Here is a 22,682-nt window from a genome sequence, read left to right as displayed (position 1 = left end):
TATCGCATTTTATACGGCCATGAAAAAATTGTTGCAGGAGAAGAGCATCGGTTGGAAAGGGAGACGAAGGAGTTCTCCGTGGAAGAACGTGATAATTTCCGCAAAAATTTAAATGAAAAGATTTATCATTTGGTCAGGGATAATTTACATAAAAGTCACGAAAAATGTCAAAAGAGCTACAATCTAAGACATAAAAAGTTTAGTCCAGCTTACCAGGTAGGGCAGAAAGTCTACAAGCGTAATTTTCAATTGTCGTCGGCAGCAGATCGCTATAATGCGAAATATGGGCCGCTGTATACGCCATGCACCGTGATAGCGAAACGAGGCAGTAGCTCGTATGAGCTTGCAGATGAGGCAGGCAAAAGTCTCGGTGTATTTTCGGCCGCAGACCTCCGCCCGGCAGAAGAAGATCCAGAATCAGGAACCTAAAAGAATAATAATAATAATAGTACACTCAGTCACAACACGGAGTACTACTCTCAGGCGTACTTACGTTTTGATTGGTTAGCATATCGCGCACGTGTTGTGTGGCGTGAAGATGTCATCGTATACCAGGTTTACGCAAGAGAGAATCAGGCGCTGAGATTGCATCGGGACGCCGATGGATCTCACCAAAGTAGCCAATCCCGTGAAAGTGAGAGTGAGTGCCAGTGATCATCGATCGTTATGGAATCGCAACCGTCCGTCGCCAGCACATAGTGAGTGCCGAAAAGACTCGTAGCACTTAGCAGATAGATCGCTCGAAAAAAGCAAAAAAAAAGCACCGAAATGCATTAGTAAAAAAATAAATACAATTTTTCTTTTTGTCAGTAGCATGCAGTTAGAATAATTAATTTTGCATGCAGTTAGTATAATAAATGAAATATTAAGTTTTTGTAATGGCGCCATACAAAAACTCATGCTAGGATAGATAGGATAAGATAGTTTATAGTTAGGATTTTTAAATTATTAAATTATTAATTTTTTTAATTCGTTGTAGAAATGTTGTTTGTTGTTTTTTTAATCATTACCAATAATTCATTCGGGAATGCGTTAAATAATAAATTATTCAAAAAGTGAAAATTCAGTTTTACACGGTACCTAAACACGTTTAGCACGTTAGGAAATCGCCATCTTTCTGAACGCTTGTTTCCAGCATCTTTCCATTCTCTCGGGATGGCCACCTGAAGGAATTATGCTGAAAGCAATCATAGTTCAGCCAATATCCGCATTATCTAATCATCTGAGGTTCACCATTAGCAACATTCTTCTTAAAATGTAGTTTTGTCCAATTCGTCTTGTTAGTCCGGCAATTATCCATCTGGAAAGCACAACCGTAAAATAACGACCGTCCAAATGTTCGTCCGCGTGTTCACTACTGGACAATCAACTTGTATAGTTCCACATCACCGTCAACTGTCAAATGAGATAGTGAGATGAGTACTAAAAACGATCAATAATTGCTCGTGTGATTTAAAAGGTTTATCACCAGGAAGGAAATCAAATGTGTTGATTTATGGCAATTTTCCTTTAGGGTAAATTGACCGATAGTTGCCGCAAGATTTTAAATAGTACTTCATTTTATGATTCTTTTATTAAGTTTTATCCAACTTCGAAAGAAGTTGCTATGAAATTTTGCTCACAGTAATGTTCAAAAGTTCTGGTTTATCTGTCAATACTGTTTGTAGATAAAATAAGCAATTTATTCTAATTGCTTATTTTGTCGAGGTGGGAGGATTGTGTAACCGTTGTTACAAAAGGTATTAGTTCGTTTTTCAAATATTTTAAATTGTTATAGGTGAGCTGTTGTGTATTTTGTTGAATTTATGTTTAGGAAAATAGGGATTATTTATTTTACTAGCTAGAATGAGGATTTTTAAATATTCAAAAACATGTATTGTTAGATTTAGACGGGCGGGCTTCATAGAGGGTGTTCATGGTACTATGAACAGTGGGGGCGGTCCGCCATATTGGGTGGCGCAAAAAAAAGGTTGGCATAGGAGTATGGGAAAAGAGGAAGATGACTCAGCTTCCGTTATGTGTCATTTTTATCTTGGCCTTCGTGTGTGAATGTTGTGAGTGTTTTAAGTATTTCCGTAACAATTAAGTGGCTGTAAGAGTTCGACAAACTTGGATCATTCAGGTAAAATTTACTGGAATGGGGTGGAAATGATCCGTAATTCATGAACCTGGTTCAATTCTAGGACCTTTTAATCCTTGATTGGTTTTCTAAGGGAAAACCACGACCTCACACCACACACGAGTCGGCCTAGGCAGTCTTTGACTGTCTACGCCTAACCCGTAAAAGACCTGTCTCTCTGGTCCCGTGGGGCCATAATTACCAAGGAGAGTTGTCTCAGGCCCAAGGGCCTTAACCGCTCAGGAGACCCCCTCTCGGCGCGACCAATACGGCCTTGCTGTGGTCCGCCGATCGTGTCAACGAGGGAAGACGCCATTAAGCAAACTCCAACAGTCCGAAAAACTTTATTTTGGACAGTCAACCCTAGCCACGAAGCGAACTCTTGGTCATCCAAGCAGGAGTTCAACAGCATCATCGAGCATCGGTACAACGAGCAGGATCCTGAAGCGCGCCAACGAGTACCCAAAGAAAATCCGTCGACGGTATGTACACCCCATATAAGAAGTGCCCCTGAACCACACTACACACCCACACCCACACTTTTTTTAAGCAAATAATAAATCCCACGAGTAAAAGTCAATAAAATCCCAAGTTTCAATTAAATTAACTCTTTTTGATTTGACAAGAAACTCCGCAGCTTACCCAGTTAGATTTTGTTCCGCGTTCCCTTCGTTTACCCAGTAGTAGGCCGACCCTGAGACACAGTTCAGGGGTCTCCTGCTACTGAGCTAGTTCCCGGGAGTATTGGGTCAGTAGGTTTCAAAATTTATAAAGTCACTGATCGGGGTGATGTTCCCATGGATTCAAAGATGTACAAGGAGGAGTGCCTGAGAAAACGTATTCTTCCGTACATTAGATCTCACAAATTACCAGTAAAGTTTTCGCCAGATTTTGCAGGCTGCCACTACAGCAAAAAAGTACTACAGTGGTATCGGGACAACGAGGTGGATTTGGTCAAAAGGACATCAATTCACCCAACTGCCCTCAATTCCGCCCTATCGAAAAATATAGGGCAATTGTCAAGCAGAAGATGAAGAAGAATGGTAGGACGACTCGGGATGTAACAGAGATGAAGATATCAGATCAGATCAATCTCGACTCTAATAAATCCCTTGGTCCTGATAATATCACCGTGGCCACAGTGAAAGCCCACCACATGGCGTTTTCGAATATTCTGACAGATATTTTCAATGAAATTATCGAAACCGGTGCCTACCCCGATGCACTAAAATTAGCTCGCGTTACGCCTTTCTTCAAATCTGGCGATAGATCTAACGTATCAAACTACCGGCCAATCTCTACGCTCTCCATCTTGAACAAAGTCATCGAAATACTACTTGTTGCTAGGGTGAGTGAATACTTAACAAGGTATGATCTCATAAGTCCACGCCAATATGGCTTCCGAAAGGGATGCAGCACCTTAACCGCAACTACTGAACTATTGGAGGACGTGTACGATGATTTGGACAATCGTAAATATGCTGGTGCCCTGTTCTTGGATCTGAGAAAAGCGTTCGATACGATTGATCATTCGTTGCTACTACAGAAACTGGAATGGTATGGGATAGGAGGCTTATAACGACAGGTGTACCACAGGAAAACAACCTGGGCCCGCTGATGTTCTTGGTCTTTATCAACGATCTCCAGCTGATGAACCTGCACGGAAAAGTTCGGCTTTTTGCCGACGATACCCTAATCTCGTACAGCAATGCCAATCCCCTTCAGATAGTGGAATGGATTGGAAATTATTTGGATGCCCTCCAGGAATACTTCAACTGCAATCTCCTCTCGTTGAACTTATCGAAAACCTCGTACATGCTATTCCATTCCGGACGTCGCTGCATACCACAGCTGCCGTCGATAAGTACAGGCAACACGATAATTGAACGCGTACGCGAGTTCAAATATTTAGGACTACATTATTCCAAACCCTCGTGTTCGCCCACAAACTTCTGAAAAGCAGAGATACTCATCACAACATGCGCTTCAAAAAATGACGTCACACCGCATGTCTTGAAATGCGAATCATCTCCGCCTATTCAGAGTGAAATCTGAATTTAGGAAGAAGAAACCTAGCTACTTCCCAAGTAAACTGTACAATGATCTACCAGACATCCTAAAATAGTGTTCATCGCCCTCCCGCTTCAAATCTCAACTGTTATCAATCTGCAAACAAAACATCAATCGCTTTCTCCATTAGCATCCCTGCACCACATTGCTAAAAAAATTATATTTTACTTTCACCCTCCACCAAGCCACCACCAGCAGCCACCACCAAAACACCCCGCCACCCGCCACCCGCCACCGCCAGAACGCTGCCAAATCTATGCTAAACACAAGTGCAAACATGTAATTACAAAATTGTGAAATAGTGAACTAATAACCCTTCAGCATTCCTTCAAAGAGCGATACCCGAATAGCAAAGACCATGGTTTTAAGATAACCGAACAATGATTTTCATCTTAACTATAAACATCATCGTAGTATCTAAATATTCATCAATCGGTTTTAACTGTGAAATTACCATGATTTTTAAAGTCACCACAAAGTTTATCGTGAACGAACGTTGTTAAAATGTTGCTGGTTTTACGCATATACAATTTATCGTGTAGAGATTTGTTTTCGAGCGTGCGCGCGCCATGTTTGGCGAAAAATTTTATTTTTGTTAACAATTTTCTTGCGAGAACGTCTCGGTAAGTCCCTTTTAAAAACAATCAGTTTTATTTCAGTTTATAAATTCATTGTATTTTTCTAGTAGGTGAAATCATTAGCAGTTCAACGGCTCCTGCTACCGTGAATAAAGGTTCCGGTGAAGTGTGGATGACCGGGAAGATGCCATCGAAAGGTCCAATTGCTTGTCCCGATCTGCCTGGTAGCTACCCCAGCGCAGCTCATCAGCTAGTCAACGAAAAGAATTGCGAAAACACCGGTGGTGAGTACCTTTTTGGAATAATAATGTTCATTCCTGTTTATTAATTTATTTTTTTTTTTTTCTAGGAGCTGATATAAAGGGCTGTTCCGCGGGTTCGTCAACAGTGGACCTTCCATGACGGCTCACTCACCTCCGGTAACAGGAGCTTGGAAAACGGGTATGACCACACGTCGTTCCACGGCTCACGCATACCGCAGAAAACCAGCATGAATGCTTCGCTTCCAGCAACGATGGAAAAAATAAAATCCTGGAAATAAATCGAGAATGGATGGCAACCTAAACGGAACTCATTTGCGACTATTTGAAAACGATGACGGATTTTCCGCAAGAATTTTCTGACAAGCGCTATTTGAAGGTCACATGACCATCAATCAATCAATCATCACCACAAACCAGCTGCATTAACAGGTCGAACAGCATTATGAAAAATCAACAGCAACCCTGGGCGGTAACGGTAATGACCGCGACGGACCAATGTTCCTTTATAAGTAAGAGTTCTCAACTACCTATTTTTTACAATGGTAAATATTCTATTTTTTTTTCTTTTTCAGAACAGTATCATCGGCAATGGATGCCCGGCTAGAGATTTGACGAGATAATTTTTTTTGAAAAGATTAGCCTGGAAAACTACATTGAATCTCATCGCTATCCTCTGACATGTAGCCATAACGGACGCTGTGAACACCAACCAAGTAGAGTTAGCTGCCTGGCCAGAATCCAACCATGGTCCGGTGTGGAATAGCAATAACGACTAGAGACTAACATCCTGCAATTATGGTTAACATTGAATGGGAAACCCTCGATCAAGTTACGGGTAGCAACGCTACAGGCTTCAATGCTTATTCGTTCCCGAAGAATCCCTTGGGTGATCGAGCAGAGTATGGGCTATTGAAAGCTCTAGCAACTCATTCGAACATCAAACTACGAGCATGGTGTCTCGGCTTGCAATGTCTGATCCTTGCCTGCCAACAGCATTTTGAAGCGGACTATATGGATGCCAATTCCACTCAAACGGATAATCACTCCCGAAAGATGAGCCATCTGATAGTGAATGACGACAATTTTGAAAAAAGCTGTTACGCTTTTTTTCAGGAGCTGATCAGTCGATCTCTTCTCTGAATAGTATCAGATATGTAAGTTCATAATTCTATTTCGCAGAAATATTTTTTACTCCTACTAAAATATGAATAACTTAATTTTTTTTTTCCACAGACTTGGCCAACTGTTACCTGTTACCTCCATATTGGTTCATACAAATCCTCGTTAGAAGCCGCTACTGTCTATGGCAATTCAGCATCTTTCAACGATCTGACACATCGAATGAAAATCAAACGATTGAAATATCGGAACAACAGGTTATGGAACGAAGACCAAAGACTCTGTGCTTTCAAGATACTCACCCTTATTCTGGTTTTCGATCGAATGGCATTCGTTCGAAAGTTTCCCCGATTCGTATTCTTGTTTTCGTTCGAACGTATAAAAACAGTTCGATCTTTCGAACATAGTTCGTTCGAACGAATGGATCATTCTCGTTTTCGATCGAACGTTTTTCTGCTACCGCTCGACAAACGCAAGTCTAATGCTGCGAACTGGGAGCGTTTGATTGAAGAGCTCTGATATGATGCAAACATATTTTGCGCAAAATTAAAGCAAATTGGAGGAGGAAAAATAACATTAAAAAAATCCGATTTTAAACGAATTGAGCCAAGTTGGTGGGAATTTTTGCCATTAAATAAGACCGGTTGGGAATGTCAAGGATGTTAAAATTATAAAAACTTTTGCGGAGTTGAAAAAATGAAAAAAATCGTTTCTTAAAAATAATAAAAAAAATTCAAATTGGGATATGTACATTAATCATTTTTATTAGAAAAATCATCAAGAAGAAACAATTTGTATATCAGATTTTGAACCGAGTTCCGAAACATAAATCCATCTTAGGAGGAAGGTCAGCAAACGAGAAAGCGAGAAAGCATCATCAACACCGGCGGGTATCGGCTCCGGCTCGTTTGCCATCATCTTAACATCCGTGTTTTCACTGCTGCTGGTGGTGTTGATGGTAGGCAGGCAAGATCCATTCGTTCTGGTTTCCGGGTCGTTTCCTAGGTTCTCTTCCGAAACTGCAATCCGACGAGCAAATTTTCACAACATCACCTAACACAGTTGTTTACATGGAATTGGCTAGCGAGAAATGTCATTTTTATACGCAGGGCTGCCTATAAATTTCGAATTTCATCTGGTAACACCAATCTCGAACGTATCGCATTCGAACGAAAACAAGAATAGCTTTTTCGAATTCGTTCGAAAGTATCCGTTCGAACGAACGACAGATACGCCGTAAACAAGAATAAGGGTGACTGTGTTGCAATATAGTCCTACAATAATTCGACTGTTGAGTTCCTAGGCTCAGTGCTCCAATTAGTTTTTTCAGTCTATCCAACATTAAGTTCAAAATGAGTTCATTGTCCAGCACTGGCAATGAAGATAGTCTGATCAACTTTGCACCGTAATGTAAAAATCTTATAGAAATCTAACCGAACGACCAGACGATGTACTGATAAAAGCACCCATTGCTTTGCAATAGTCTAACTCGAAATCCTGCTTGGAGTTATCTTTTTTATCCAAATTAATCACACGTAGACTTGAGCATCACTCTTCCCATAGCAGTAGCAATTGAAATCACTCGAGACAGGGATCTAGGTCCGATTCCGATAACACAACTTATTTGTACCGTCGGAATGACTTGCATTCGATACAAATACGGTTGGCTTCGGATCTTAATTTGAAATCTGCAATCTGGGTTTTAATTCAAATCGGTGCTCAATTTAAGTAACAACCATTGTAATTCAAACAATTCGCATTCAACAATTATAAATAAAAATAAAATCATTCTTAATTTCTTTTTTTAACTTACCAGTTTGCTAAAGTTATTTCTTGTTTCAAGGAATAATATTCCTGATTGGTCGTGCTTTCAAATAAAAGGTAATTAAGTTTATTCAAAAGCACAACTAATCATGAATAAAATTCCTTGAAACGAGTAATAAATTTAGCAACTATTCTAATCAGTAAAATTATTCATTGTAAACCATGAAACTTTATGGTTAAAACGATATTAATAAACCATAGAAAAACCTTGATTTCCATCTTCGTTAGAACAATGTAAATTTACGGATTTTTATGGTTTTACTATGAAAAAGTGGAAGCTGTTTTCACCATGAACTTCATATTTTTGAGCTTCCGAATGTATGGGAAATCGCCATTTTTTTCATGGTCACGCTGCATAACAATACCCCTTTTTCATGGTTATTTTCGCCAAAACAGTGAAATGTATGGTCGGAAACTATGAATTCCAATGTGCATTCACGGTATCGTGGACGATGATAAGCACTGTGTGAACCATAAAATTTATTGTTTGTGAATATGAAATGTGTGATACCCCTCGTTTTCACATACATATACACATACGGTTTATCTGATGACAACCTGCATAACACACATATCCACCCACCACCTCAGTCTTGTTCTTACTACACTTGAGTGCGGTTCACTGTGTCGGTCGTGTACGCGTCTAGAGTTGTCCAGTCATTATTATAATCTCGGCTACCACATAATGGCGACGAGTATGTGCTAACTAGTTTGTTTAAGGTGAAATTTGAACAAAAGTTGATTTCAACTAAGAACTACGCGTGAAATTTTGTTTCCTCTATCAGGTAAGTCCAGAAAATGAAATGCGCGAAGAAAAGAAAGATGGCCGAAAAAAAGTGTTTCGTCTATGTGAATTCGTTCACAGTGTGTAACATGCATGAAAATGAAAATAATATGGACGCCGATGATAGAAATCATTGTAAAAAAAAAAAAAAAGCCAACGATTTAATTCATTGGAACTATGCGAATTTGAAAAGTCGATGATTGAATTCATCGAATATATCTTTTACAAAAAAAAAAGCCAACGATTAAATTCATTGGATTGACGATGATGATTGATGATTTAATTCATAACTGATAAAGGAAAAGCCAACGATTAAATTCATTGGATTGACGATGATGATTGATGATTAAATTCATAATTGATAAAGCAAAAGCCAACGATTAAATTCATTGGAATCATACCAAAGTCGGTTATTTAATTGATTGTATATTGACTGCATGCTTAACGAACCCTGAAAAAAAAGCGAAAATGAGAGAAGTTGAAATGAAAAAAAAAAGTTGATGATGATTGAAAATCAAATTGCACGATTAAGCTAAAACAAACACTGAAAAATTAAATTAAATCCTTTTAAACCATTTTGAATGTATCAATATAAGAGTTTCCTAGTTTGGCGTGTAGCAACTAACAAACTTTGTCTTTGTTTACTTTTAAGCGATGGAGAACGATAATCAAAGTCCACAGGAGAATCCGGGTCAAGACTATGGCCAAAATCATGTTGTGCTTGTTCAGCCAGTGGCACCATTCAATCCGGCGGCCTATAATTTCCCGCAGCTGAGGTTTAGGCATTTACCAACTTCGGAAGTTCGAAATGCCTGGACAAGTTGGATTCGTGGCTTCGAAAGAATCATGGTGGCTTCTGGTATTTCCGAACCGATAACCAAGAAAATTCAGTTGCTCGCAATGGGCGGACTGGAGTTGCAAAGTGTGTTTGATAGCATTCCGGGAGCCGACGTCGACTTGGAAGGAGTTGATGCGTATCAGGTGGCAAAAGACAAACTCAACAATCATTTTGCACCAAAGCATCACGACAGTTTTGAGCGGAATTTATTTTGGACAACGAAAAAAAGTGACGATGAACCAATCGAAAAATTTCTCACAAGGATCCAACAGATTTCAGAAAAGTGCTACTTCGGTAACAGCATTCTTGAGAGCCGTCAGATTGCAGTCATGGACAAAATTATTCAAACAGCTTCTAGTGATCTCCGTGAGAAACTATTGGAAAGACAAAATCTAAATTTGGACACATGTTGTAAAATAGTTAACACGTATCAAGCTGTGAAATACCAGGCTGCTCACATGAATCAACCCGGACCTAGCTACAGTTTTGCCTCGCCGGATGTCAACAAAGTTTACGGACGAACTTCACAACAGAAGCCTCCATTTAAAAACTGTAGTAGATGCGGGAATGAATCGCACAAATTTGAAGGGAATTGCCCGGCACTTGGTCGAACTTGTAAACGCTGTGGCGGACTCGACCATTTCCGTCAAGTTTGTCGCTCAAAAGTTTTCAAACCCGTAAGTATAATAAAACATTTTACTGGTAGTGTACCATTGTATTGTAAATTGTATTTTAGAGAAACACCAACGATAACCGACCTTGGAAACGATCATACCCCACGAATCATGGAACTCAATCAGTTTTTAAAAGATCATCAAATGTGATGAAGGTCGAAACCGATGAATACGACGAACCATGCAACAAGTTTTCCAAGAATATCAACCCGGAACAAACCAGTGAATCGGAGGAAGAATTACCAGTATATAACGTGGAAGAGACCGACGATGACCTCATTAAATGCATTGTTGGTGGAGTAGCAATAGAAATACTCATCGATTCTGGGTCAAAATATAACTTAATTGACGATACAACTTGGGAAGTTATGAAACTACAGAATGTAACAGTTTCGAACATACGGTTTGATAACAAGAAGAACTTTCGAGCCTATGGGAAAGTTCCCTTGCGGCTAATCACAGTTTTTGATGCCAGTATTCGGATTATTGGAACTCAACAAATTAATTCAACGTTTTATGTTATCGAGAAAGGACAACAGCCGTTGTTGGGGAAGATAACCGCCCAACAACTGGGTGTACTCCGAGTGGGACTTCCGGATAGAATCAACAGTGTTGAGGTGCCGAAACAAGCGTTTCCTTGCATAGGAGGTATCGAGCTTACTTTGCCTATCGATAGAAGTGTGGCGCCGGTGATACAACCCCTTCGTCGATGCCCGGTACCGCTCCTGGAAAAGGTCAAAGAAAAACTTGATGATCTTTTGGAGCGCGACATCATAGAACGTGTGGAAAAACCAACATCTTGGGTCTCTCCGTTGGTACCCATTCTGAAGGATAATGGGGAAATTCGACTCTGTGTAGATATGAGGCGCTCAAACCAAGCGATACAACGCCTGAATCATCCTCTTCCTGTGTTTGAAGAGATATTACCAAGGATTCGAAAGGCACAGTATTTTTCATTACTTGATTTGAAAGAATCATACTATCATGTGATGTTAACAGAGAACAGCAGAGATATTACGACCTTTATAACCAATTGGGGCCTCTATCGATTCAAAAGGCTATTTTTTGGAGTAAATTGTGCTCCGGAGTTGTTCCAGAACCTTATGGAAAGTTTACTCTCATCTTGTAAAAATATGGTCAACTTTATAGACGACTTTTTAGTGTTTGGTGAAACCGAAAGAGAACATGATGATGCCCTAAAGCTGCTAGTCCGAAAGTTTGAAGAGCTGGGGGTCCAATTAAATCACCACAAATGCAAGTACAAACAACAAGAAGTTGTCTTTCTTGGGCATAAACTTTCGGGAAAAGGTGGGTAGTGACTTACGAGGTATTTTCGCTTCCGAAACAATAATTAATTTTCATTATTTTGTCTATTCTTCAAACAAGGTGTACTTCCATCTTCTGATAAAGTTGAATCCATTTTAAAATGTCGAGCACCAAAAACAAAGGAAGAACTTCGAAGTTTCTTAGGCCTGGTAACGTTCGTTTCCCGGTTCATACCAAACCTCGCAACAGTTAATTATCCATTGAGACAGCTTATTAAAAACACCATCAACTTCGATTGGAAAAGCGAACACCATCAGGCTTTCGAGCAAATAAAGGCAAGGATTGATTCTCTTGATTACCTCGGGTATTTCGATCCAAAAGACAGAACCTTACTGGTGACTGATGCCTCTGGCGTAGGCCTCGGTGCTGTATTAATTCAATTTTCGGGTGACAGGCCTAGGGTTATCAGTTATGCATCTAAAAGCCTAACGGAAACTGAAAAACGATACGCTTCAATCGAAAAAGAAGCCCTAGCAATTGTATGGGCCGTTGAGCGTTATAAAGCTTAGTTCTTTTAGAAATGGGACAGTTACAAATGCCTGTATCTCAAAAACCATTCGTTTGAACGAAATACTTTCTATGAAGGAAAAGTAGGCAATGTTATGATATTTCATGAAAAAATTTGAAAAAAAATATTTACCGTTTTTTTGTAAAAGAAATTTCTACTTTATTCTTGGTGTCTCCCATTGGCCGGCGCACACTTTTTTCTGTCATGGTATTGATCAGTTTCTCCAACTTATACTTTGTAAAATCTATATTTTAGGTGGCTTCACCTTCCTTCTTCAATTTCTGATACTTTTTGGTCCAATACTTCTCTGGAAACTGGAAACTGGAAGCATTTTAGTGGATACAGTTGTTTCGAAATGAACAAATTTGGTTATTTTTTATCACATTTTTGAACGTTTTTTTTTCGGTACCGGTTTTACAGCTTAAGAGCTTTGGAACTATCAAAAAATGGCTGTTTGAGGTTGGATTTCAATGAGTCATCACTAGGCAACACTTTCAGCTTATCGGAGAAAATTGTTTTGGACATTTCAGCGATCTACCCTTAGCTTTTCGTTTATTGAAAATTAAAAATGCTGGTATGAGACTTGCATTCCTTGATGATCCTTAACCGTTGTTGCCGATCATCTGCTTCACTCCAATGCTTGATTTGAACTTTGTGGACATTATTGACAGTGTTTGCATACTTATCCACCACATAAACTCAGTAATTCTTTGAATAATCAACGGTTTTTTCAGCTATCAATTTGATAATGACGAATTTTAAAGGAATCTGTGCAAAAATTTTTTTTTCTTTTTCTCAAGCATCGTACATATCTCAAAAACGCGTAAATTTTAAATTTTGAAAAAAATAGGTCGAATAGTACTTTTTACAGGCAACAAAATGCTGTTCAAATTTTTAATATCCAATAACTAGTTAACGAGCTATTAGCAAATGAAAGTGTCCCATTTCTAAAAGAACTAAGCTTTAGAATATACTTGATCGGCATAACGTTCGAACTAGAAACCGATCATCGACCGCTGGAGACCATTTTTAGTCCGACATCAAAACCTACCATGAGAATTGAGCGATGGCTTCTGCGGCTACAAGCATTCAGATTTATCGTAGTGTATCGTCGAGGATCAACCAACATAGCTGACCCTCTCTCACGTCTTTCTGCTCATGTGCGTGATGACATGTGGTCTGAAGAATCAGAGGCTTACATCCGTCATGTGACAGCGAAAGCGTTGTCTACACTCAACGATGTTCCTGGAGAAGATTTTGATTTTGAAACAGAAGTAGTGATAAGTTCAGGAAGCTGCGGCCATTGACATCTCGGAAATTGCAAACGAAACCAAATCCGATAGCGAACTTTCTACAATTCGAGATGCCATAATGTCCTCAAATTGGAATAACCCCATAACCAAACCGTATGCCCCTTTTCAAAATGAACTTAGTTTCAACAATGGATTAGTTATGCGAGGATCTAAAATTGTCATCCCAGAGGCTTTGAGGAATAGGATGTGCCAAATTGCCCACGAAGGACATCCAGGATAATCGAAAATGAAAAGCCGCCTCCGAGACAAATGTTGGTGGCCAAAAATGGACCAACAAGCAGTCAACATGTGTGAATCTTGCGAAGGTTGTCGTCTGGTCCAGGCAACGCAGCCTCCAGAGCCAATGAAAAGGCGTATGTTTCCAGACAAACCTTGGACTGATTTGGCAATCGATTTCCTAGGACCAATGCCAACAGGAGAGCATATATTAGTTATCATCGATTACTTTACTCGTTATATGGAAATTTCTGTTATGAACAGAATCACCGCAGAAGCGACAATCAAAACCTTGCGCAACATATTTCGAAACTGGGGGAACCCGAGAACAATCACTTTGGACAACGCGAAACAATTTGTCTCCAAAGAGTTTGGAGAATTTTGTCGCATACTTGGGATTACACTGAATCATACCACACCGTATTGGCCTCAAGCCAATGGCGAGGACGAGCGCCAGAACAGATCACTGTTAAAACGGCTTAAAATTTCGAAGGCACTCCATGGGGATTGGAAAAAAGAGTTGGACGATTACCTTATAATGTATAATAATACACCTCATTGCGTAACTGGGGTAGCTCCCAGCGAATTACTTCAAAATCGCAAATTGAGGTTCAAAATCCCTCAGTTTGATGATCTGGAGACAGTACCTCCAACGTCTAGTTTCCATGATAGAGATGTCACGAACAAATTCGAAGGAAAAGAGCGAGAGGATAAAAAGCGTAAAGCAAAACCTAGTGAGATACAATCTGGAGATACAGTTCTGGTCAAGAATCTCGTCCCACAAGATAAACTCTCTACCAATTTCCACAAGGAGAAATATTCGGTAGTAGACAAGAAAGGATCCAATGTCACTATAGTCGGACAGGATTCTGACAAACGTTTTGAGCGTAATTCTTCTCATCTTCTAAAAGTTACTGACAATCTGGATCAAAGCAATTCTCCAAAGCAACGTGAACTCCCGTATGTACGGCAGTCATCACGCATCCCGAAACCATCAGTTCGGTACAGTCCTTGATAACAAAGGTTCCTTCTCATGAGCCAGTCAGTTCAGGTAATATTTAAGTTTTTCTAATAAAAAAAGGGAGATGTGATACCCCTCGTTTTCACATACATATACACATACGGTTTATCTGATGACAACCTGCATAACACACATATCCACCCACCACCTCAGTCTTGTTCTTACTACACTTGAGTGCGGTTCACTGTGTCGGTCGTGTACGCGTCTAGAGTTGTCCAGTCATTATTATAATCTCGGCTACCACAAAATGCATGGTTTTTTCATCGTACAATTCTATTCGGGTAATTCGCTCACTGGAATGCTCTTACGTTCTGTGAAAACAATATTGTAAACGAATTGTTAAATTGTTTTGATAGGGTTTTGTGCCTGTTGGAGAAGAGGCTTGGAAAAGTTTAACTCCAGCGGGCTTTCCATGTCCGAGGAAAACATAAAAAAAAATATGGTGGACTAAACTGGCCGCTGAGGTCAGCGAACAGGGTGTCCAAATTATGATGAGTGGTATTCGACGAAAAGTTCAAAATTTCATCAAAACCACATCGGAATAATTTTAGCCTCCAAGCAGTCCGGTTAAGAACACCCTCGCCCTCGACTATTTGATATGAGCGTAAGTTCAAGCGAAGGCCCGTGGAACCTCTCACGCAAGTGTCGATTCTCTGATGACTCTCATCTCTGAGGTGTGAGCATCAATGTCAGAGGCTTATATTGCGAAGGTATGCCCTCGAATCAAATAATATGTTTATCTACATGCCTGAATTAAAGGACGAACACGAAATGCGACACATTCAACAGGGCATAATTTTTTACCATTGGGTAAAAATCAACCAAATTTTGCACATTTTCTCATTGATGTGTATTGTTTACATGCTGTCAAAAAACTCGAAGTCGTGTTTTTCGATTCAATGAAAATGGAGGTGAACCAACGCGAGTCGAGAGAACAAACACCTGGAATTTCCTCACCTCTCGCACCGAAAAATGTAGACAGTTTTGACCATTCAACCGTCTCCAGAATTTTGAAGCGGTTCCCAATGCGGTTGACGTTGGACCACGACAAAGAAGCTGGAAGAAACCCGGGACCGGATAACAAAAAGACGGAGGGAAAGATGAAGCGGATGATTGAAGCAAATCCCAACGTCACAAGCAGTGATTTGGATAAAAAGATCGGCATGTCCCAGAGCCACGCCCAGAATGCAAAGAAGAGAGCTGGACTACATACATACAAGGTACAGAACTTCCCAAACCGCGATGAGCGGCAACAACCGACGGCTTAAACTCTTCTCTACGAGAGGATGCTGACAAAATATGGCTGCTGTGAGATGGACAACGAAACGTACACCCAAAATAATCCGCACGTAGGGGCTACGTGAAAAACTACATAATTTTTATCCAATTGATTTTCACGTAGATGCTACGAAATCGATATGCGAACGCGTCCCTATAAGAATTTGTGCTTCATGAGCCGCACGTACATTCTACGTGAATTTTTTGTCAGTTCAACGCGGTTTGTTTATGGAAGCCACGAGGAATGTTTTTAATATCCGAATGAATGTAAGGGTGTTTTTTTCTTCCTGTTTTTGTTATTTACAATAATGATTTTAAAAAAAACTAAATTTTGTTGTGAATAAACTTTATTTTCACTATCTTTGCACATCTTAACACTACACTTTTTAAGTATAAAAACACTTATCTTTGGACATCCTGCAACGCAGCTTTCTTTTTGAAATCCTGTAAAAAATGTAAAGAATACATTAATAAAAAAAGTATTTTTTGAATGAAAAATATTTTACCTTGTCTGTTGTTCCGTTGAACATCTTATTCGGACAGTCCCACTAAAAGACGAAAGGTTATCAACAGTTCCAACGGAATAGCACTTGTATTCAGAGCCATTGCTATCAGAAAATGAAAAAACAAAAATTAGTTGATTACAATTAAAAATTTTTATCACTTACCAAAACGACAAATCCCAAACAGATGAATATCCAATCATGATGACAACGGCTGACGGATGACATAACGGCTTCGAAAAATTTCACAACATGGAACAAATTAAGCTGACGGATCACAATTCCATATTCTAATTTGAATTTGCCACCACACGCTTGAGAAAAATGCACAAAATAGATTTGAAATCATCCACTTAGACTTTACGTGAAATTCACGGGTCAGTTATGTGGAAGTAAAGTAGTTGCTACCGGGACGTCCTTGCTACACTGGGGTTACTACAAAATTCACGTAGAATCGATACGATGCATCAAAATCTTAGTTTACGTGAAAAATACCGTAGAAATAATTTCTAAATTATTTTGGGTGTATATAAAAGCCGATTTTAAACAAATTCCAGGGTTGGAGTTTTTCACCGGCAAGAGCAAGTTTGATGTGGACTACACATTTTAGAAGAAGAAAATGTCTAAGTTCGCCTCCAAATATCTAGCGGATTGAGAAGTGAGCCTTTCGTGACAAAGGGCCCAGTTTTTGGCCAGATTTGGCCTCGTGCCACTATTCTAAAACTGTTCCAAAGGACAAACTGTCCGGAGCTGCGAAACTTCGGAAAAGCAAGAAGACAGTCAAAGGCAAGAAGGACATGTTAAGAAAATGAAAAAAATAACTGAGAAACTGGTACCGGATGACACTGTAAAAACTTTGAAGGAGTGCATCAAGCGAAAATGCGTTCAATTTTACACTCAAGGCTCCATCGATTAACTTTTATTGATTTTTTAATTTCCTGTTCGCCTATTGATAAAAAGGTTTTTAAAACATGTTAACATTAAGAAAAGTGTTTTTGAACCTTGAAGACATATTTCGCAATTTTTAGGGGTCATACTCTGGAGTGGCTGGGTGGATTTACAGAAAATGCGTAAAATTGACACCTTAATGCTGCCGAGTTTTGCTATCTAAGAAATGAAATCCTATTAATGCGCGCGTTCTATGTTGGTAATAACTGAATTTGTTGTTTGTTTATTATTTATTTTTGTTTGTTTTCAATTCGATTTAATTTTAAATTTCACACTGTCATACTGATTTCGCTTTTCTGATCCATGAATATGAATAAATTAAACCATATTGATGCCTTGTTTAGCTGTCGTAGAAGATCAATATCAAATAGGGCTACCATTTTTCTATGGATGTTTTACTTTGGTGTTGGTTTACCGTCAAAATTGAACATTTCAACGTTTTAATGAAACTTAATTTCGCTATCAGGAAAAAAAACTAAAAACACTTGATTTAGCAATCGTTTTGGAATTGCTAGCTCTTTTTGGTTCCGGTTTGCTATCGTCAAAGTCTGCTCGGGTACTGATTTCACGCTTTTAACTTTCGTTTCTGAAAGTAGATTTTTAAAACAGGATAAAATGAAATTGCAAATTTATATAGATTTATGATTCAGAATCAAAGTTCAAAATAATGAGAATGAAACATCAGGACTGAATTAAAAATCAGAATTCCACCAACAGAATTGAAAATAAAAAAATAGAATAAAAAACAAAACCAGTATTTGCTTCGAAATTCAGAATTCGAATAAAATTTCTAAATAATTATCCGAATGAAGTGTGGTACCTATCTTGATTCAAAACGAAAATTTATAATGCTTTATCAGGACTGATGTATTGACAGTGTTATAAAATATCAGTGTACCAATTGAAGTAACCCAAACGTGAGTGAACATAAATTAGCGTGTATCATTCTGACAAATAAAATTCAATCCTTTGTTCGTTTCCAACCTGTAAACACGCGTTTCATTTATACTCCTGCTGAGAGGTTTTGGGCCCAGCCTAACCTCAGTTCCAAACCGCGTGCTAAAAGTTTTTCGCGAATGAAAAGTTTTCGGATCGAAAAAGTTTGTCGGTCGTAATGGAGGAGGAAACGAGATCGCTCCGGATCAAGCCGTTTGACGGATCCGGGTTTAACAACTGGTGCTTCCGAATGAAGGCATATCTACAGCAGTTGGATGTGCTTCATTGCGTGGAGAAAGCGGCTGAGGAGGAGGATTTCTGGCATGTCCGAGAAGACGACCGTCCGGAAGTTGCCACGCGAAAGGAAGTGAAAATCGCAGAACGTGTTAAACAGGACAATCGGTGTCGGTCCGTGTTGATTCAGGCTATCGCCGACAGCCATTTGGAGTATGTCAAGGACAAAAATAGCCCGAAACAGATTTGGGATGGACTCCACAGTGTGTTCCAGCGGAAGAGTCTGACGAACCGGTTTCTTCTGAAGCGTCAGTTGCTCTCTATGCGATACAGTGAGAGTGATAGTTTGCAGGACCATTTTCTCCGCTTCGATCAGTTGGTGCGGGAGATAAAAGGTGCTGGCGCATGCATGGAGGAGGAAGATGTAATTTGTCACCTCATGCTTACGATGCCGGAATCGTATGACGCCGTGACGACAGCCATGGAGGCTGTGTCTGACAATTTGACGCTGGATCTTGTGCGAAGAAAGTACCTGGATGTGGAGGCCAAGCGAAGAGGCCAACGGCCGGAAGCGGAAAAAGAAGAGGCCGCGTTTTCTGGAAAACAGAAACCGAAGATAAAGTGTTTTGGCTGCCACGGTTTTGGCCACAAGAGGGCGCAGTGTCCGAAGAATAGTGGTGCAAAAAGGCACGAAAACAAAAGCTCGGTGCAAAAGGCACATGTGAGTGCGAAAACAGTGAGTTTTGTTGCAGCCGACGTGGAATTTGCTGCTGCCAGTGTGAATAGGCAATCGAAGTGGTACCTCGACAGTGGCGCGTCTGAGCATATGTCCAACGATAGTTCGTTGTTTGAGGTTATGGAAACTCTCCATACGCCGGTAGTGATTCAGACCGCGAAAAGTGGGGTAGTGTTGCGCGCACACAAGAAAGGTCGTGTCGTCGTACAAGCAGTGGTGAATGGTCAAAAGATTGTGATCACCATGGAAGATGTTTTATACATTCCTGATCTGGCGTTAAATCTTCTGTCGCTCAGGCGATTGGAGAGATCTGGGAAGAAAGTGATTTTCTACAGAGGGTGTATAACAGTAGAGGCCGATGGTGAGACAGTGGCCACTGGTTGCCAGTTTGGCAAGTTGTACTGTATGGACTTTGAGTGTAAACAAGTGAACTCAAGTGAAAGTGCGATGATAAGTGGCAAAGTGAGCAAGAAACTCGAGCTGTGGCACCAAAGGTTTGGCCATCTAGGTAGTGATAATCTAGCGAAACTAGTTTCGAAGAAAATGGTGGATGGCTTGTCGGTAGAGGACGTCGCGGACGGCTCTGTGAAATTGTTGTGTGAAGCCTGTATTGTTGGTAAACAATCCCGTGAGCCATTCCACAGCCGTATCGAAAAGCGTGCGAGTCGACCCCTCGAAATCGTTCACAGTGACGTTTGTGGACCTGTGACACCAGTAACGTGGGACGGAAACAACTATTTCGTCACATTTACGGATGATTTTACCCATATGTGCGTGGTTTACCTCATTCGGTCGAAGAGCGATGTGCAGGAGTGCTTTGAGGAATATGAGGCAATGGCATCCGCTCATTTCGGAACCAAGATCAGCCGATTGGTTTGCGATAATGGAGGTGAATATACGGGTAAGTCGATGCGGCGTCTGTGCAAGAAGTTGGGTATTCTGCTGGAGACAACGGTACCGTATACGCCAGAGCAGAACGGCGTAAGTGAACGTCTCAACAGAACTCTCGTGGAAAAAGTGCGGGCTATGCTAGAAGCAAGTGAAATGCCGAAGAACTTGTGGGGCGAGGCAGTCTACACTGCAAATTATGTGCTTAATCGAAGCCCAAGCGTCGCGGTCGCCGGTGATCGGACTCCGTATGAGGTTTGGCACGGGAAAAAGCCAAACGTTTCGAACTTGCGCGTTTTCGGGAGTGAGTGTTACGTACACGTACCAATAAAACTTCGAAAGAAACTTGATTCGAAGAGTGAGAAAGTTCGGTTTGTCGGTTACGGTCCGAGCGGTTATCGAGTGTGGAACGGAAGAAAGGTTTTCACAGCTCGTGATGTTGTGTTCAACGAGGAAAAGTTGGGACATTGTTCGCCGCCGGTGTTGATCGAAAACGGGAAAGACGAAAGTCGAGCGGTCGTGATACGAAGTCGTGTGCTCAATCGCGAAGTTGATCAGAACCCGCCGCGGGTGCATCAAGAAACAGACGATGAGTTTTACACAGATACTGAAGAACAAAGTGAAAACGAAGCGTCGGTCGGTGATGAGCACTCGGGAAACGGTGACGTGCGTCGAAGCGGTCGTGCTACGGTGCCACCCGCGTGGCATAGTGATTATGACTTGAGTGCGACAGTGTTTGCGTTAAGTGCTGAGGAATATTTGGACGATATTCCGTCGGATATCGAGGCTCTCAAGAAGAGAAGTGATTGGTCGCAGTGGAATCGTGCAATTGAAGAAGAGCTAGCTTCATTGGAGAAGAACGACACGTGGCGTTTAACAAAGTTACCTGCTGGTAGAAAATTGGTCGATAATAAGTGGGTATTCAAGGTTAAACGCAAGTGTGATGGTGAAGTAGACAGGTACAAAGCCAGACTGGATGCTCGCGGTTTTACCCAGCGACCAGGTTTTGATTTTTCGGAGACCTACTCACCTGTTGCTAGAATGTCGACGCTGCGGATTCTCCTAGCATTGGCGAACCATGAACGCTGGCACGTACACCAGATGGACGTAACGTGTGCATTTTTGAACGGCGTATTAGACGAGGATATCTATATGCGCCAACCAGCTGGCTTTGAGAGGGGGAATGGTCTTGTGTGTAAGCTGAACAAGGCTATTTATGGTCTTAAGCAAGCCTCTCGAAGCTGGAATCAGCGTTTCCATGTTTTTGTGAGCAGTCTTGGGTTCAAGAGAAGCGAGCATGACCTGTGTCTGTACTATCGACGACAGGACGGCGTTGTTGTTTACGTTGTCATTTACGTGGACGACATATTGCTTGTGAGCAACTCGGAGAAGGAGATCAAGAAACTCAAGAAAAGCCTGTCTGCTGAATTCGAGATGAAGGATCTTCAGGAAGTAAGGTCATTCCTGGGATTGAACATCAGGCGTGAACGTGAGATGGGACTCATGGAAATCGACCAGAGCACTTACGTCAAGAGTGTGCTCGAGAGATTCGGGATGAGCGACTGTAAACCTTCCGCTATTCCGATGAACCCACGCCTGCGATTGGAGAAAGGAGAGAATCCGAAGGAGTACACAGACAAACCGTACAAGGAGCTAGTGGGTTGTCTAATGTACTTAATGGTAACTTCGAGACCAGACCTGTCGGCAGCTGTGAGCTACTTTGCGGGATTCCAGTGTTGTGCTACCAATGATCACTGGGTCCACCTGAAACGAGTCCTGAGATACCTGAGAGGGACAGTTGATAGTAAGCTCGTGTTCCAGCGTACTGAATCGTCGAAAATGCTAGAGGCGTACGCTGATGCGGATTGGGGAAACGACCCCAACGACAGAAGATCAGTTTCCGGATTTGTCGTCAAGTTGTATGGTTCTACCGTGATGTGGGCGACCAAGAAACAGGGATCAGTTGCCTTGTCGAGTACCGAAGCGGAACTGATGGCGTTGTGTCTGGCTAGCTGCGAGGTCGTATGGGCGACGAACCTCCTGAAGTCTGTGGGACAAGACGTCGAGCTACCGATTACAGTGTACGAGGATAACCAACCATGTATCGCCGTTACGTCGGATCCTCGTAAACACAAACGTATGAAACACATCGAGATCCAGAACTTCTTCGTCAGAGAATTGGTGGAGAAAGGTCAACTGGAGCTGCAGTATTTGCAAACCGAGGAGCAAGTGGCGGACGCCTTAACCAAGGGACTACCATCGCCACGCTTCTGCAAACTACGAGAGAAATTGGGGATCATCAATTGAGGCGGGAAATTGACAGTGTTATAAAATATCAGTGTACCAATTGAAGTAACCCAAACGTGAGTGATCATAAATTAGCGTGTATCATTCTGACAAATAAAATTCAATCCTTTGTTCGTTTCCAACCTGTAAACACGCGTTTCATTTATACTCCTGCTGAGATGATGTTCTAGGTACTTGTTCGAAATTTCAAATATCTATA

At 40.9% G+C, this 22,682-nt stretch overlaps 3 protein-coding genes across 5 annotated transcripts in view; 2 read left to right on the top strand and 1 right to left on the bottom strand.

Moving 5' to 3' along the window:
• The window catches only part of LOC129741848 (carbohydrate sulfotransferase 5), a 123,540-nt gene that overhangs the window by 99,628 nt on the left and 1,230 nt on the right, over positions 1-22,682 (bottom strand). The window lies entirely within an intron of this gene.
• LOC129742110 (uncharacterized) lies at positions 3,189-12,104 on the top strand. Its single transcript, XM_055733957.1, has 7 exons — positions 3,189-3,591; positions 3,666-3,983; positions 4,878-5,051; positions 5,117-5,143; positions 9,410-10,272; positions 10,332-11,577; positions 11,656-12,104. The coding sequence occupies exons 1-7, from the start codon at positions 3,189-3,191 to the stop codon at positions 12,102-12,104; spliced, it is 3,480 nt and encodes a 1,159-aa protein (XP_055589932.1).
• Positions 13,682-14,647, top strand: LOC129742109 (uncharacterized protein K02A2.6-like). The gene has a single exon (XM_055733956.1). The coding sequence runs from the start codon at positions 13,682-13,684 to the stop codon at positions 14,645-14,647; it is 966 nt and encodes a 321-aa protein (XP_055589931.1).

Source organism: Uranotaenia lowii, chromosome 2 (assembly GCF_029784155.1).
Source record: "Uranotaenia lowii strain MFRU-FL chromosome 2, ASM2978415v1, whole genome shotgun sequence".
Taxonomy (NCBI): Eukaryota; Metazoa; Arthropoda; class Insecta; order Diptera; family Culicidae; genus Uranotaenia; species Uranotaenia lowii.
The sequence above is the reverse complement of the archived record's forward strand: the minus strand, read 5'-3'. Positions and strand labels throughout refer to the sequence as shown.

Excerpts from the sequence above, each read along its gene's own strand:
- LOC129742110 (XM_055733957.1), top strand. The coding sequence starts at position 3,189 with ATGAAGATATCAGATCAGATCAATCTCGACTCTAATAAATCCCTTGGT. Across the intron at positions 3,592-3,665 it reads GTACGATGATTTGGACAATC|AAACTGGAATGGTATGGGAT; the intron begins GTAAATATGCTG and ends TTGCTACTACAG. Across the intron at positions 11,578-11,655 it reads GCATAAACTTTCGGGAAAAG|GTGTACTTCCATCTTCTGAT; the intron begins GTGGGTAGTGAC and ends TCTTCAAACAAG.
- LOC129742109 (XM_055733956.1), top strand. The coding sequence starts at position 13,682 with ATGGACCAACAAGCAGTCAACATGTGTGAATCTTGCGAAGGTTGTCGT.